The sequence below is a fragment of the Astatotilapia calliptera genome, chromosome 3 (genome assembly GCF_900246225.1).
Source record: "Astatotilapia calliptera chromosome 3, fAstCal1.2, whole genome shotgun sequence".
In the NCBI taxonomy this organism is placed as follows: Eukaryota; Metazoa; Chordata; class Actinopteri; order Cichliformes; family Cichlidae; genus Astatotilapia; species Astatotilapia calliptera.
In genome coordinates this window covers 29,811,787-29,827,177 of record NC_039304.1, presented here as the reverse complement: position 1 = coordinate 29,827,177, position 15,391 = coordinate 29,811,787, and the positions used below count along the sequence as shown (strand labels likewise).

Below are 15,391 nucleotides of genomic sequence, written 5' to 3'. Positions count from 1 at the left end.
CTTCATCTATATGTTCATTAAAGTCTGCTTCAATCATCACTCTCTCTTCTGGGGACACTCTTTACCATGGGGCAGGGATAGCTCAGTAGGTAAAGTGGTCACCCCATGATCGGAAGGTCGGCGGTTCGAATCCACTTAACGGCTACCCTGAGGTACCCCTGAGCAAGGTACCGTCCCTACACACTGCTCCCCGGGCGCCTGCTTAGTGGGCTGCCCACTGCTTCACTGAGTGAATGGGTCAAATGCAGAGAAAAAACAAGTAATTTCCCCATGGGGATCAATAAAGTATCCATTATTATTATTATATCATCCAGTTTACTACAGTTATAACATGTTCATCACTTTTATTCTAAATATTGCCTGTTATCAGAGTTAGCAACCTGTTTTTTTCCACATTTCACATTTTTATTTCAATTTTAAGAAAAACAACTGTGGTCTCATTTTCAATTGTATAGCATTCATATTTTGTATTCTTGTAGATTATTTTTTTCCATAGAATGGCAAATTCCAATTTACTTCAGCTACATGGAATCTCATGACTGTGGAAATTTGTCACCTCTTGTTAGGGCGCAATCGCACACTCGTACGTATTTCAGCATTACTTCCCTTTTTCAGTACCAAAAGTACAACAACAAAAAAACACCCACAACTCAAACATCTGATGACACATATGAGGTTTGACTGACATCATTTAATACTTTTTTTAAGACTAAATAGTCTTTTCTTAAGAGACAGTGATCTGTAGATACAAGTGTTAATTTCAGAGACAAGTGTTAATTGCAGTATAACAAAGTGACAGCAAAATAAAAAATAAATAAAATTACAGTTTAAAAAAAAGGAAACACTCTACATGTACATGTAAACTGCTCATCAGTAACGTGACTATCTGTATTGTAAAAAAAAGACATTTTTGAATGACAAAAGACTTAAATCTTAGATTTAAATCAGCATCCTAATACCTCCCTTATTACTCCAGACAACCAGGCTCTAGCTAGTGTTATTAGATTCTTCTACTCATAACCAATGAAAGCTGACAGCCACATAGAGGCATAGCACAGGGCTAGATAAGCTCCGGGTGCCAATGGTGGTGTAATGTCTGCACCACCTAAGCATAGGTGGATTTCTACTGCTTCAGTTTCAGAAATGCAACAATACGTGCTCTTTTTAAACACCATTTTATTTTCATCCTTTAATCTTCTCCAACTGAACAGGTTTCATAATAAAAGCACCCTGAAGTAATGAAGGGCACCTATGCACTGAAACTCTATAAGGATCTTAATTTGAAATACTTGCAGCCTGTTTCCATACAGGGCCGCTGCTAATAAAGGCCTGACTTTACCAGCATTGATCACAATTATTAATTCAATAGGACTTTAAAATAGGCTGTTAAGACCAAATTTATTCATGATGCTAATGTAAATGACTGAACGTAAGTAAGTAAGTAAAGTTTTATTTATATAGCACATTTCTAGATAAAAGATCACAAAGTGCTTTACAAGGTATAAAACAAAAACAGTCAAAAGTTAACAAAATGCAATTTTAAAAAGATGTGTTTTTAGCTGTTTTTTAAAAGTAATCACTGAGTCTGCAGATCTTAAGTTCTGAGGAAGAGAATTCCACAGTCTGGCGGCCACAGTAGCAAAAGCTCTATCACCCTTGGTTTTCAGTCTTGTATACTGGCCCTGATCACAAGACCTCAGGGACCTACTAGGGGCATGGGGCTGTAAAAGTTCAATGATGTATGATGGTGCTTGTTCTTGAAGAGCTTTAAATGTCAGAACCAGAATCTTAAAATGGACTCTGAATTCAACGGGGAGCCAGTGCAGCTGTATAAGCAACGGTGTTACATGAGAGTATTTCGATGCTTTTGTTAGAAGCCTTGCTGCACCATTTTGGACAATCTGCAGACGCACCAGGGAGTTTTTGTTTAGACATGTAAACAGTGAATTACAGTAGTCCAATCGTGATGAAATGAATGCATGAATAACAATCTCCAGTTCAGTATGAGATACTATGGGGCTCAATTTAGAAATGTTTCTTAAATGATAGAAGCAGGACCGAACCAGAGATTTGACGTGGACATCCAGGGTAAGAGCAGAATCAAAGGTTACCCCGAGGTTCCTGATAGACGATTTCACAAATGTTGAAAGAGGACCAAGAGCATTCATTATGTTAGGTACATACAAGGACTTTAGTCTTTTCTTCATTAAGTTGGAGGAAGTTGTCAGCCATCCAACCTTTGATGGTTTCTAAGCACTCGTTTAGAGTCTGCAGCTTAGAAACATCTTCTGGTTTAAAAGATATATATAGCTGGATGTCGTCTGCGTAGCAGTGGTAGCAAATGTCCTCAAAGGGGCTCAAAATATGCTGGAGAGGAAGTAGATATATTAAAAACAATAAGGGCCACAGCACAGAACCTTGTGGCACACCATAGAACAGGGACGTGGAAGATGACCTGTACTTAGAGACTGCCACAGAAAAGTATCATTCATAGAGATACGAGGAGAACCACTCTAAGGCAGACCCAGATACACCAACCCAGTATTTCAGCCTTTCAAGCAAAATGTAATGGTCAACAGTGTCAAAGGCTGACGTGAGGTCCAACATTAGGAGTACAGAACACTTTCCTGCATCGTTTTGCATCAGAATGTCATTGAATGCAGTATCTTTGCTTATAGAGGAAGGCTTTATAAAGTAGGAAGTGCATAATGTAGTGGTTAGCACTGTTGCTGGGTTCAAACAACCGTCTGTGTCTGAGTTTGCCTGTCTGGGTACTTTGGCTGTGGACTGTGGAGGACCACAGTCCAAAAACATGAAGTTAGTGGGATGAGATCAAGTGGTGATTCTAAATGTGGTTGTCTGTTTCTCTTTGTTAGCCCAGCTACCTCTTGATCTATAATAGCTGGGAAAGGCTCCATTCCCTGCTCCTAATTTAGCTTCTTTTTTTTTACCTCATCATGTAAGACATTTCTGTTGATGGACCTCTCAGTGAGTGATTAAACCACCTAAAAATACAAAACATGCTTCAGAAACAGTCAAATTGTCCATCCATGTGTCCATATTTACTGCAAAGTTAGCATTTCACCTTCATTCAGTGGAATAAAAAAATATAAGAAGAAATAACTCAAAGATGGTTTCATGTCTCCATATTTAGGTTATGAAAGCAGTCTATAAATGTCAGGCAAACTTTTAGTAAAGTTTTCTGTTCATTTTTTGCCTTTCACAGTCAGTCTGGCAGGAACGAAAAAGTTAAAAAAAGAAGTTCCCTTTTCTTTCTAAAGAAAGAAAAGGGAGTGATTAAACCACTCCCTTTCTTTAGAAGAAAAGCTCAGTTCCCTTTTCTTCTAAAGAAAGAAAAGAGAACTGAGCTTAAGTCTGAGAAAGATAAAGTAAAGCGAAACCTTTCAGGTCTGACTGCACATAGAAAAGGTCATTAAGAACAATAAGAATACTCGAATATTTTTCCACAGCCAATCAGTGGATACATGGATCTATCATGGGTGGATCTTAGGCAGAATGTGCAGGAATAACACATTTATCAAGAATCACTTAGCGAAGTTAACAGGCAGTTAACAGCAGTTTTACAAGCAAATAAACGGAAGATGGTCAGCGACCTGCTATTTTTGTGGCCTTGGTGTTTTTCCTATATTCATGTCAGTAAAGACCATTCTGTCCCACACTCTGAAAAACAGTCATGACAATCAGGTTTTAAATACTGCAAAGTAAATAAAGAACAAACAAAATATACCTTAAAAAAGTCCCCCCCAAAAATTAGCCCTCAGTTATTAGTACATATGATGCGACATCCTGCCCCTCCTCTGCCTTGCCCGGTGCCTCTCCCCTTCTACACAGACGTCTCTGACTGAAGCTTCATGACAAACTTGTGGCTTTTAGGGTCAATAAACTCTTCGGCTATGTGCAAGAAAGGAAGCGGCGTTACTGTCACAATCAGAGAAAGGTCGAGGCGCCTCAGACAGAAGACGTGGCCTTGACGCAGAGAGGCGGTCACTGGCTCCTCGCTCACTAGTGTCCACCGGCGCCCCCTGTTGCTGTCCAGGTACTGCAGGGTGGGGCCCGGGACAAGGTAACGCTCTAGGAAAGCCTTTAATGACAGCAGAAAATGTGCAGAACGGTTTGTGAACAAACTCCATCACACTGTTTAATGTGGCTGGATGTGATGTCAAAATAAAATGCTGCCACTACTTTAATGCTGGACAATTTTGATCACAATTCATAATCAAATGCAAAACATTTATAAAAGAAATTCACACTGTTTTCATACTTTGTCTACTTACACAAGAGCCGAACTCATTTATTTGAACCTTTAGCTGGAAATAGTGCATTTCTGCTTATTGTATCATATTGTTATTTCTACGTTCCTGACACAACGCTAAAGGGATGTGTGTCTCCTCCCAGGACTGAACTGGGGAAAATAACGCACACAAACTGACCCTCCTTACCTTTGGTGTCATGTTGTGGGTAATGCAGAACTGCAGGTGGCTGATGATGCTCTCCATGCTGTGGTAAGTCTGCTGCCTGGTTGCACGAAGGTACTTCTGCATGGCCCGCGCCATGGGGGCAAATATGGCCTGAGCTGCCTCCCTGGGGTCCATCACCTCCCGCGGGTGTTTGGGAGAGGAAGTGACTGCATCTTCCTGCTGATGACGTTTGATGTGGGTAAAAGCTTCTTCTACTGCCACCACCAGCCTGTGAGGATTAAGGAGACCATGACTCCACTAAACCGATGTCATGTACATTACAAACTACAAACTCTATACTTCTATGTTTATTACCCCAGGGGGAAAAAAAAAAGCATCATTTTAGGACTTTCAGGTAAAAACGTAATAATATGAATTCCACAAATTTAGTTAGTTCATGACAACAAACATCTTAACATCATTTTTTTTGTGTTTGTGCTTCCTTCTTATCTTTGAGTATGTTTATATGATTATGTTTTAGTAGGAAAACAACCTTTTAAGTTTAACCTAGTCTGCAACTTCTGCATCTTTGTCAGTGAATGCTTCTGTATTCACGCACCCGTTAGTACCTGGCTTTGCGTTTGCGGACCTTTCGCTCCACCTCGGCCTCTTCATAGTAGTACTCGTTGTGAGAGTTGTCTCTTCTCCGAGCGGCCGCTGCAATCATGGCTCTGGACTGGCCTGTGGAGTTATTGGTGCTGTTGTCTGTGAACAGAAATGTGACATTTAATTCGTGAGCAGAGTAACACGGGTGGCTCTGATACTTCTGATGAGCTTATCAGCTATTATTCCATGTAGAATTTGGAAGAAATAAATTAATAGACTCGTGCTTGTGTGAAATTCACTATGCAATCTGAAGCTATGGCTTTACATGTGGAGGTGAAAACTGCTTTTTCATTCAGCGTCATTTATTTCACTCGGACTGATAAGGTTTTTTGCTCAGCTGAATTGTTACCTTCCCCCAGGTTGTAGACTTTGAAAGCAGACATTTTCTTGGTGAGGATGGACTTGGGGAGGTTAAGCAACGCAGGGTTATAAACCGGAAAGTCGCTGTAGTACTGATCGAGAACCCACGCTGCGGCCCTCTGAATGCTGCATTGCACAACAAAGAGGAAGAAAGTTTGTTAAAACAGACGCAGAGTTGTTATCAGCGTCGGCAACCTTAACATCCTCGCTGCTTTACTGCCCCTGAAACAGGAAGAAACAGCAACAGTCACTCAGATGGAGTGCCGCTCAAAAAACGGTTGCTGTGGACTAACAACGTACATCAATTATAACAGTGTGAAACAAGAAAAAGTGCACAGCAGTGCAAGAATTATAAATCACATGCAACAGCAATCCTCTGCTATGAAGTACGCTGCATTGGCCACCTCATTAGGAACACCTGTTCAACTCATATGAACACAAATATCTGATCAGCCAATCACAGGGCTCTGCATTTAGGCATGTAGACATGATTGAGACAACCTGCTGGTGCAGATGGTAAGTGTAGTGGCACAAAGAACATGAAAGCATGGCTCCGTCGTGCCTTCATCAACAGTTCAGGCTGCTGCTGGTGGTTTGGTGGTGTGGGGGATGTTTCCTCTGCACAGATTGGGTCCCTTCATAGCAGCTGATCTTTATTTAAACACCACAGGCTGCATGAGTATCGTTGCTGATCATGTCCATCCCTTTATGACCACAGTGTTTACAGCTCCATGGCAACACGCAAAGTCACAATATTCTTGGTTTCTTTAGCGTGACAATGACTTCACTGCACTCAAATGACCTCCACAGTCACCAGGGCCGTATTACAGGAAGCAGGTTCAACAAACTCTGAGTTTCAAAAGAAACTGTGGCTTGAATAACTGTGAGATCGACAATTTTGGAGTCTCCTGTTCCAGAAAGGTTGATCAAAGTTCAGTCCACTCTGAGGATGTTCAACCTGAGTTAAGTGCAAAATGATCAGAGCTGAACAGGATCTGGGCCTGATCCCGTCTGAATCTGTGATCCTTATCAGCTCTCACCCATCCTGCTGTGCAATTGGACATTTATAGCATACGTCTGCCCTCCTGAGCTGTCTGGTCCATCCAGAGCTTATTTTTTTTCTCCCCTTCTCGAGTGTTGCTGGGCTGTTCCTTTTTCCATCTATAATGTCTTTAACTTGAAGATGGCTGTTATTGTGATTTGCAATCCTCTAAATAAAATCATCACCTAATTATGGCCACATATTTTGCAGTTGTGTTGAGTTTTTAGTCCGATCGCTCTGCTTGCACCACCAGCACATGCTTGCAGCTTCACAGCAGAGCCAAAGGTTAAGAGGGGTCTAACACACATAGCACGGGCGTGACTTCCTAACCACCCACAGAAAATGAAAGCAACACCATCCACACGATCTTTGCATATTTTAAAAACCACTCACTGCCGTTTGGTTGGTAACTGCAGGAAAACTAGAGCAATGACTAAAACTGAGAATTAGTGCAATGCATTGAGGTCAAGAGTCAGTCAAAGTTGTAGGACTGAACAGTTCCACCGACACTGTGGGGAAAACTTCGTAACAAAATCTGGACTTTTTTTTGTGGGTTGATCCACATGCGGTTTGGAGAAAATAATGCATGTGGTGCAAAACAAAGTGGGCTTTTTTTGGACATCTTAGCAGTGGGTTGAAACGAACATGACCCAGACAGATCAAACAGTGATGAAATGCTGCCCCCTACTACAGCGTGGCCAAACTCTGCAGCAAGTGTCACTGAAATTTAAAAAGCATTATTTCAGAGAACTCGAGAAAAAAAAGAGACACAAAAAATAGACAAATACTCCTGATTTTCCACAGTTACTAACCTGAGATGTCCCACATTGTAGAAGCGGCTGACTCCATCTGTGCTCCTCACAACCTTCAGAGAGAAAGCAGGCTGCAGGTGTCTGACCTCCAGCAGCACGAGGGCTAGGTACTGAATGAACAACAACGCGTCCACCAGAGATGCCGCATAGCCCACAATCCCCCTGTAGTCTGTCTCTCTGGGGTCCAGCACCCGCACCCCATAGAAGAGCCAATAGGACGCCACGAAGAGAAAGACCAGCGCAAGCAGCAGACAGCGAAACACAAAGAAGCGTGGCAGAGCGGCTCTGGGCGGGCGGAGAAACAGCGCCCACGTGGAGATGAGGAGGATCAGGAGCTTGAAGGCGAGTGAAATGTAAAGGCCTTCGCACGGCGTGCCGCAAGGGTCCAGTGAGTCCCGCCACAAGAGCTGTGGGAGGGCCAAGAAGGCCAGTGGAGTGATCAGAGAGACGAAGCCCAGAATGGCTCCCAGCGCTGGGCTGATGTAACGCCGACACTCCAGCGCTGAAGAGTCGTCTGAGTCCTTAGATAGCTGCGTCAGGTCCTCGTTTGAGATGCTGTCCACGGAGGTGCCGGTGACCACCGTGGTCGTTTCACCCCAGTTGTCATCCTGAAGGAAGAGGTCAGTGTCAGAAATGCTGTGGCTATGAAGAACATTTGTTACAAGACTAAAAATGAAAAATGAATCTCTCACCCTGTCGTCCTCTCTGGGGGAATCTGCGTCCAGCAGCGACTCCCCCGGAGCCTGGATGACCACAGATTTCTCTCCACGGATGCTGCCATCGCGATTCTTAGAGCGATGCCTGTCCCTTCTCTCCCTGCACACCCACAAGAAAAAAGTAGTTATCGTCTACAAACGCACAACATTTAATTCATGTCAGCAGATTTTGATCTGATTCTTCAGAAGCGGTTGTGGTGAAACTCTGCTATTTAAGAAAAAAAACATCATTTTATATTTTTCCATAATCTACTGTACTGTTATTATGAACATATAATGTAATTATACACTACTGTTTCATGTAACCAGCGTGTTGACTTTATCTAGTGTCTTTAAAGATATGTGTTACTGTTTATTTACTAGTGAATGCCCGTGCTCTAGAGTTGTTTGTTTGATTTTAGTCAGATGATTTATATGTCAATTAACGGACTGTCCATTGATGACATAGCAATACAATGTGGTGAAAAAATAGTTGCTCCCCTCCAGATTTCTTAGTTTTTGGCATATTTGTCACACTTACATGTTCCAGATTATCAAACAAATTCTAATATTAGACAAAGATAACTAAAGTAAAGACAAAATGCAGTTTTTAGACAATGTCTTGATGCGTGCTCAGTCATCCAGGTAAGTAAATCTCCAAAAGTTGATTCTGTTTCTCTGGACGTAGCGTTCTCAGTGGGAGAGTTTGTGCTCCAGTGGATGATGAGAGTCAAACTTTAAATACTGATCCGTATGTGTAGGTTTACAGTACACGTCAGCTTTTAGATGTCCCCCATTACTGATGGAAATCTCACAGTCTAAGAAGGCTAACCTGCCACTTTTCATATCCTCCCTGGTGAACTTGATGTGTCGGTCCACCGAGTTAATGTGATCCGTGAATTGTGGCACATCCTGAGATTTTATTTTCACCCAGGTGTCATCCACATATCTGAACCAATGGCTTGGTGGTGTTCCAGGGTAGGATAGCAAAGCCCTTTTTTTCCACTTCTTCCATGTACAAATTGGCCACGATAGGTGAAACTGGGGAGCCCCAGTTTCTGCCTGTAGAACTGACCCTTGTATGTGAAGTAGGTGGAATGAAGACACAGTTCGAAAAGTATACACACTTGGTCGATGCTGAGAGTGGTCCTGTTGCTGAGGTTGGTGTCATCCTGTAACCTCTTACAAACTACCTCCAACGCTTCCGTGACTGGGATGCAAGTGAACAGAGACGTAACATCGTACGAGACCATGGTTTCATCTGCCTCCATAATGACATCTCTCACCTTCTCAACAAAATCCAACGTGTTCTGGACGTGTTCTCCCACTGAAAACGCTACGTCCAGATGAACAGAATCAACTTTTGGAGTTTTTAGACAATGATTTCATTATTAAGGGGAAAACACTTATCCAAACCTACAGCCTGCATTAAAATGCAAGTGCCCCTAAAACTGGCAGTGCCAAAAAACTAAAAAACTGAGGCTTTCACATGTGGAAGACTTTTTGTTCCGCTCTTGAGCATGAGCTGATGGTTGGATATTCTCCTTCAGGATTATCTGGTAGGGATCAGAATTCATGTCCTGAAGCAACAGAACAGCCCCAGACATCACGCTAACACCACCATGTCTGACTGTTAGTATGATGGTGTTTTTCTGAAATGCTGTGTCAGTTTAATGCAGATCTAACAGGACTCAAATCTTCCAGAAAGTTCAGCTTTTTTCCTCCAAAAGTCTTTGGGAGTCAAAGATGTTTTTTGGTAAATGTGAGACGAGCCTTTGTGTTCTTCTTGCTCAGCAGTGGTTTTCTCCTTGAACTCTCGCATGGATGGCACTTTTGCCGTCTCTTTCTTATTGTTGAATCATAACCTCTGACCTTATCTGAGACACGTGAGGCCTGCAGTTCTTTACATGTTGTTCTAGGTTCTTTTACGACTTCCTAGATGAGTCGTCAGTGTGCTCTTTGAGTCATTTTGGTAGGCAGGACACTCTTCGCCACTTTTCAAAGTTTTATCCATTAGTGGATAATGGCTCTCACTGCGGTTCATGGAATCACAAAGCCTTAGAAATGGCTTAGACATAACTGGCTGTTTGTCAGCCGTTTCTTTAAGTCATGGCATGATGTGTTGCTTTTTGCGATCTTTTGTGATTTCTTGATTTGACAGGTCTAGCAGTAATAAAGCCCGAGTGCAATTAATCAAAGTTAATTCATGATTTAACAAACAGGGCAATTCTTTTTTCACAGAGGACCGGGGAGGTGTGGATAAATCACACCTGCATTTCGCATATTTGTCTAATATTAAAAGTTTTGTGGATACAAATTAGATGTTACTGTTGTGAAATTAAAATGATTCAGTGGTTTTCTAAGATGTCAGAAGTGTCATTTTCGCTTGTTGTCATGTGGTTGTTATGCACCATGATGACATGTGATCACAGTACTTGATAGCGATAGTTTCGCTGCTCACGTCCTAATCACAGATTTGGTTTATTACTGTAAGAGTTGTGACATCCAGCTGTAATATGACTGAAAAGTTCATCGATCATTAGAATTTAGATTTAATGACCTCAGCTTGGCCTTTCAGAAATGCTCTGCTATTTTAAAACAGGATGAGGACAATGACAGACACGAACACAAACACTGGACAGCATTGCTGCTCAGCTTGCTTCTTCTACCTGTGTTTGCGGGAACTCCTCGAGTGGGATGACTTGTAAGAGTATCCCGAGTACGTTGACTCGTTGTCCATGTCAGTGATCGGCGGTGGGCGGAGTTTCCGGGCCACTCCTGTCCCCAAACCGCCCTTGTCCCAGACCACTCCCAACTGGCTCTTGCAGTTGCTGATGGACTTGGTAGAGAGGGCCAGAGGGAGGCGCAGCAGATCCACTTTACTCCTGAGGGAATCTATCTTGGAGCCTTGGGAGAAGACGGAAAGATGGGGGAGGAAGACAGAGTGAGAGATTAATTATACATAGGGTGAGTGTTTGGAAAAGGCATGGAGACCATTTGGGAGAGAGAGAAAGCTGAGAGAGAAGAGAGAGGGAGAGCGGGGAGAGGAGGCAGAGAGATGAATGAAGAGAAGGAGGGATAGGAAAAAGATAATTTGTCATGTGAGACAGAAGTAAAACAGTCTCAGAGGGACACATACTGAGGAATGGCAACAAGAAGAGAGACAGCTTTGTTGAAATGTTGGCACTCTAAGTGTATGGAAGAGCATAACTGAGCCCATTATTCTGCCTTTTTTTTTTAAATGAGCAAACTGAGTGATTTGGCTCCAAGTGTGTTCTCAGCCAATGAAGGGCAACCACATCACCTTCTATTCTTAGGCTGCAAGTCTCCAGTGTGCAGGACACACAGGAACAGATGCCCAACATGGCAGCCGCTTGAAAATATTCCTGCTGTCTTATACGTGAAAAACTTGGAAACATGCAGTTTAAAAAAGAATAAAGAACCTGCACTTTGTTGCTTTTTAAAGTGAGCTTCATTTATTTCGGTATATTTAACCTTCCGCAGTGTTTTGTTGTGGGTCGGTCTGCGATCTGCATTCTCGCCCACATTCCCCAACTGTCCCCCGTGGTCTCCTGGGGCAACGGAGCTTAGCTACTACAATGGGGATGAATGGGAGGCTAGCGGTGAGAAAAGACAGGAGGGGGAGCAGTTGTCGTGGCGACCAAAACATCAACTCAGCAGCACCCCATCCTGTTCTCTTATCCCTCAACTGCACACCTCAAGACTTTTTTTAAACTAAGCAAATCTGGCATCATTGTAAGGACATTCCTCTGAATCCACAGACCTGTAATCTGTTTTTGTTTTCATGCAGATAGAGCCGGGTTGTTTTCTCATGGGTACTTTCCAAACTGCCTGCAGAAAAAGCGGACACTTAATCTAATAACAAGCCACCTCGTGCTCTCAGTTTGTGCCGTGACCTGAAGCATCACATCTCCACATTAGAGACTTCAGGTTTTACTTAACGGCTTTCATGTGATTCAAACATGGACTTCTGAAGACAGACATTTTCCAAGAAGGCGCATGAGTAGGTTTAAATTTTAGGAGATCAGACCTTCATGTGGAGTTGTCTGACATCCACAGAGGGTCACTGAAAATTTCTGACACTTAAATATCAATATTTCTCTGACACACTGATTTATTTACTTTGTAGAAGCTGTTATTATTTTAATAATGCAGAAATGAGGACCACATCTTTAAAAGGGAACATGTTATATTCAACTTCCATATATTTATTAGACTTCACTCATGCAGTTTTGCATAACTCACAGTTAAATATAACCCTCATTCATTTTATACTCGGGCTCTGTGCACCCCCTCTCTTCACTGTCAAAAACAAGCAGTTTTAGTTCCCTTCCCCCTCCTTGTTAGAAAAGTTTATTCTGATTGGCTGCTCCTAGCAAACAAAATATTTAAACAGCAGATGGGTGGGGCTTCTTTGTTCTCAGCTGGAGATGTGTGCCTTATCAGGGAACATATTTGGATATCTGCTTGCACTGACGTAATGAAGAAACACAGGTTGAAAGAAAACTGTGAATCCTGAGCTTCTGGTTCACAGCGGACAAACTGTTTCACACCTTCCTTTTTAAGACAGCTTTCTTCTGATTAACAGCCCCTTATAAACAGAAGACTTAAAAAGTAAGTTGGAGTTAGTTCTGTGTTTAAAGCTAGAGCTATGTGTGTGAGATGATGATATTAGTGATATATTACTGGCCTCTTGATACTGATACTGAAAAAGATATCCATGTACGTGTGGATGTGGCCTAGAGCTTGTGGCTCACATATAATTGACTGTACATACACTGACCTGATTATTTAGAAATCTGGCCATGTTTTAGAACAAACAGTTAAACAGAGCCTTCAGCTTTCAGGCCCCTCCTCTGTGGAACCAGCTCCAGGTTTGGATTCATGAGAGAGACACTATCTCTACTTAAAAAGTGAGGACTTTTATCCCAATAAAAGTCAAATGTCTCCTCAGTTTTCATGTAAAACCTTCTTTGAATGTATATGAGCTAAAAGAGGGAACACATAAATGAAGTGAAGAGTTTAGCAATGAGTTGCTAAGCATAGTTTTTGTCTGCTGTGTCCACAGGGCATAAAACGGCATTCTTGCCTCCTTAGAGAGAGACATGGCTGTATGGACTACCTGTCACAGCACCATGCTGGGCAGAGCGCTCTGCCAACTTTCTGGATAAAAATGGAAATCACTTTGACCTAAGAACTCATATTCCCTGTTGACACGATGAAAAATTATCTTCAGAGCTGCTGCAGTTTGAGCATGATACCTCTCATCAAGACAAAGGGGTTTTTTTTGGGTTTTTTTCAAATACTGTCTCAAACAGAAAAAGGAGCATGAGAGAGTGGTGGTTACAAACCATCAGGACTGAGTGAAAAACAGCCCCACAGTTACCTCTGTGTGTCTAGAGAGTGCAAACCTCCATGGATGTCCTTGACTATGGGAGGCATACTGACACATGCTCAAGTAGAATATTTTATCTCTGCAGACAAACACAAACTTAATGCAAAATGTCAGAATTTACAGTAAATGTTTCTCACAGATTGGAAACTATTTTGTGCCATGAATGTGAACAAAACCAGCCCCTCATCTCTCTCTCTCACGCTGACAGGACACAGTTAATCACATCGATCACACTGATCAGATAAGGCTATCCCACTGTAATCGATTCACTAGTTGATTTACACTGCAGTCCACTGTCATGTGAGATTTTCCACGTGCAGTGTGGAAAGGGGACTGCCAGCACTTAAACTAAATTTGAATTTAAGAGGCCTGCCTCAAAGTCCTAAGTTGTTGTTGTCGTCAGTGTTTACTAGCGTCCACTTCTGCTGATGCTGAGAGATAACTATCTGTGGATTTGCATTTTTAAAAAGCTTTCATTGCCTTCATATCACTATGTGTCCCTCCACTCATGTTTAAATTAAATGCATTCGTCAGCAGGTGAACCTTTGTATTTTTTAAATCAGTTTAGGATGTTTTTAACTCTCTGTCGCTGTTTAGCCTCATGTCTAATTCTGTGACTCACAGGGGTCTCCTGTCCTCCGGGTGGCAGTGAGCCAGCGAGGTGTGGGTTGCCTCCTGTCCTCACTCCAAGAGTCAACCCTAAACAGAGTAGTTGAATAATCCAGGACTCTACAAACACTCAAACAGCTGACATGATAGATGTGACGGCGCTTCCAGGGAAGGTTTGCACGTAACGCGATTTTACTTTAAGCGTCAAAGAGAATCGGTGTTAAAACAAAGCAGAGCATGCAGGCTGAAGTGATGCTGCTGTGAGCCACAGACTGGTGACCAACAGCAAATAAGTTGGTCACCAGTCTTTTATTTCACGATAGTGAAATAAGTCTACCCACACGCGTGGCGCAAAGTGCGTCCTTATTAAGCACACTGTGCGTAAAAGTCCACGGATGAGAGGCTGAGCACCAGCTTCTATCAAGTGTTGTGGTGCTGGAGAAATTCATGTATAATAAACTACTGTAATACCTGCAGGAAGGTTTTTCCAGAGGTCCTACCTTTCTCCCTGAAGGAAAAAGCGGCAGCCTGCAGCACAAAGAGCCGCTGTTAGCAGCAGCAGCGGTGCCAGAGGGCAGAGTGTCCAACAAAAGCGACTCCAAACGCTTCCAATTCACTTTCTCTCATCTGTCCACAGTTTCCTCGCTCGTTAACAGCAGGAGTGAATGTTGAATCTCCGCTGTGCGCACACTTTGTTTTACTTTTCTCTTTAATAAAATCCTCCCAGCGAACATCAACAACAGGCTGCGGGTCAGACCTCATCCCCGATCTACTTCTGCGGTGTCCCGCTGTGAGGGGGGTCTCGTACGCACGTACTGAACCGGCACAGTTGGGAGTGTATTCTCGGCTTCCGGTAGGGATTTTCATAATAAGACTGAACTTTCAAACTCAAAGACAATGCGAAAATATTCGCAAAAACCTTAAAAACTTCCCTGGATGTATTTCCACAGCCACCTGATTATTTATTTACAACCTCTTAACATGGAAACTGCATTTTTATATCGTTTCCATATAATACAGAAAAGCAGATTTACCAAGAAAGCCTTAGAAACTCTCATTCATGCTTTTATTTTGAAACTATGTTTCCTGTCTTGTCCATGAAAGATAGACAGAAATGCCAGGAAAATATTTATAACTGATGACTAAGGTGGCTGATGTGCAGATACAGGAGAGGTCGAAGTTTAGAGAGAAGAAAAACAAAACAAGACGGCACAACAAAATATATTTGAATCAAAGAGTCACAATGCACGCCAGTCCTCTTTAACCAGTTTCTTTTTTTAATCTCACAAAACACATGAATCTGAGACATGAGCTCTTTTTTCCTTCTGTGCAGCTAACAATCTCACCAATTTTAAAAACAAAGGAGAAGAAAA

At 42.3% G+C, this 15,391-nt stretch overlaps 1 protein-coding gene across 1 annotated transcript; it reads right to left on the bottom strand.

Annotated features, from left to right (window-relative positions):
* Positions 1-3,742: 3,742 nt before the first annotated feature.
* LOC113019204 (vang-like protein 2) lies at positions 3,743-11,892 on the bottom strand. Its single transcript, XM_026162766.1, has 8 exons — positions 11,528-11,892; positions 10,663-10,900; positions 7,991-8,114; positions 7,299-7,906; positions 5,434-5,570; positions 5,048-5,183; positions 4,461-4,707; positions 3,743-4,102 (listed from the first exon to the last, which is right to left on the bottom strand). The coding sequence occupies exons 1-8, from the start codon at positions 11,661-11,663 to the stop codon at positions 3,845-3,847; spliced, it is 1,884 nt and encodes a 627-aa protein (XP_026018551.1). The 5' UTR covers positions 11,664-11,892; the 3' UTR covers positions 3,743-3,844.
* Between the last annotated feature and the right edge of the window lie 3,499 nt (positions 11,893-15,391).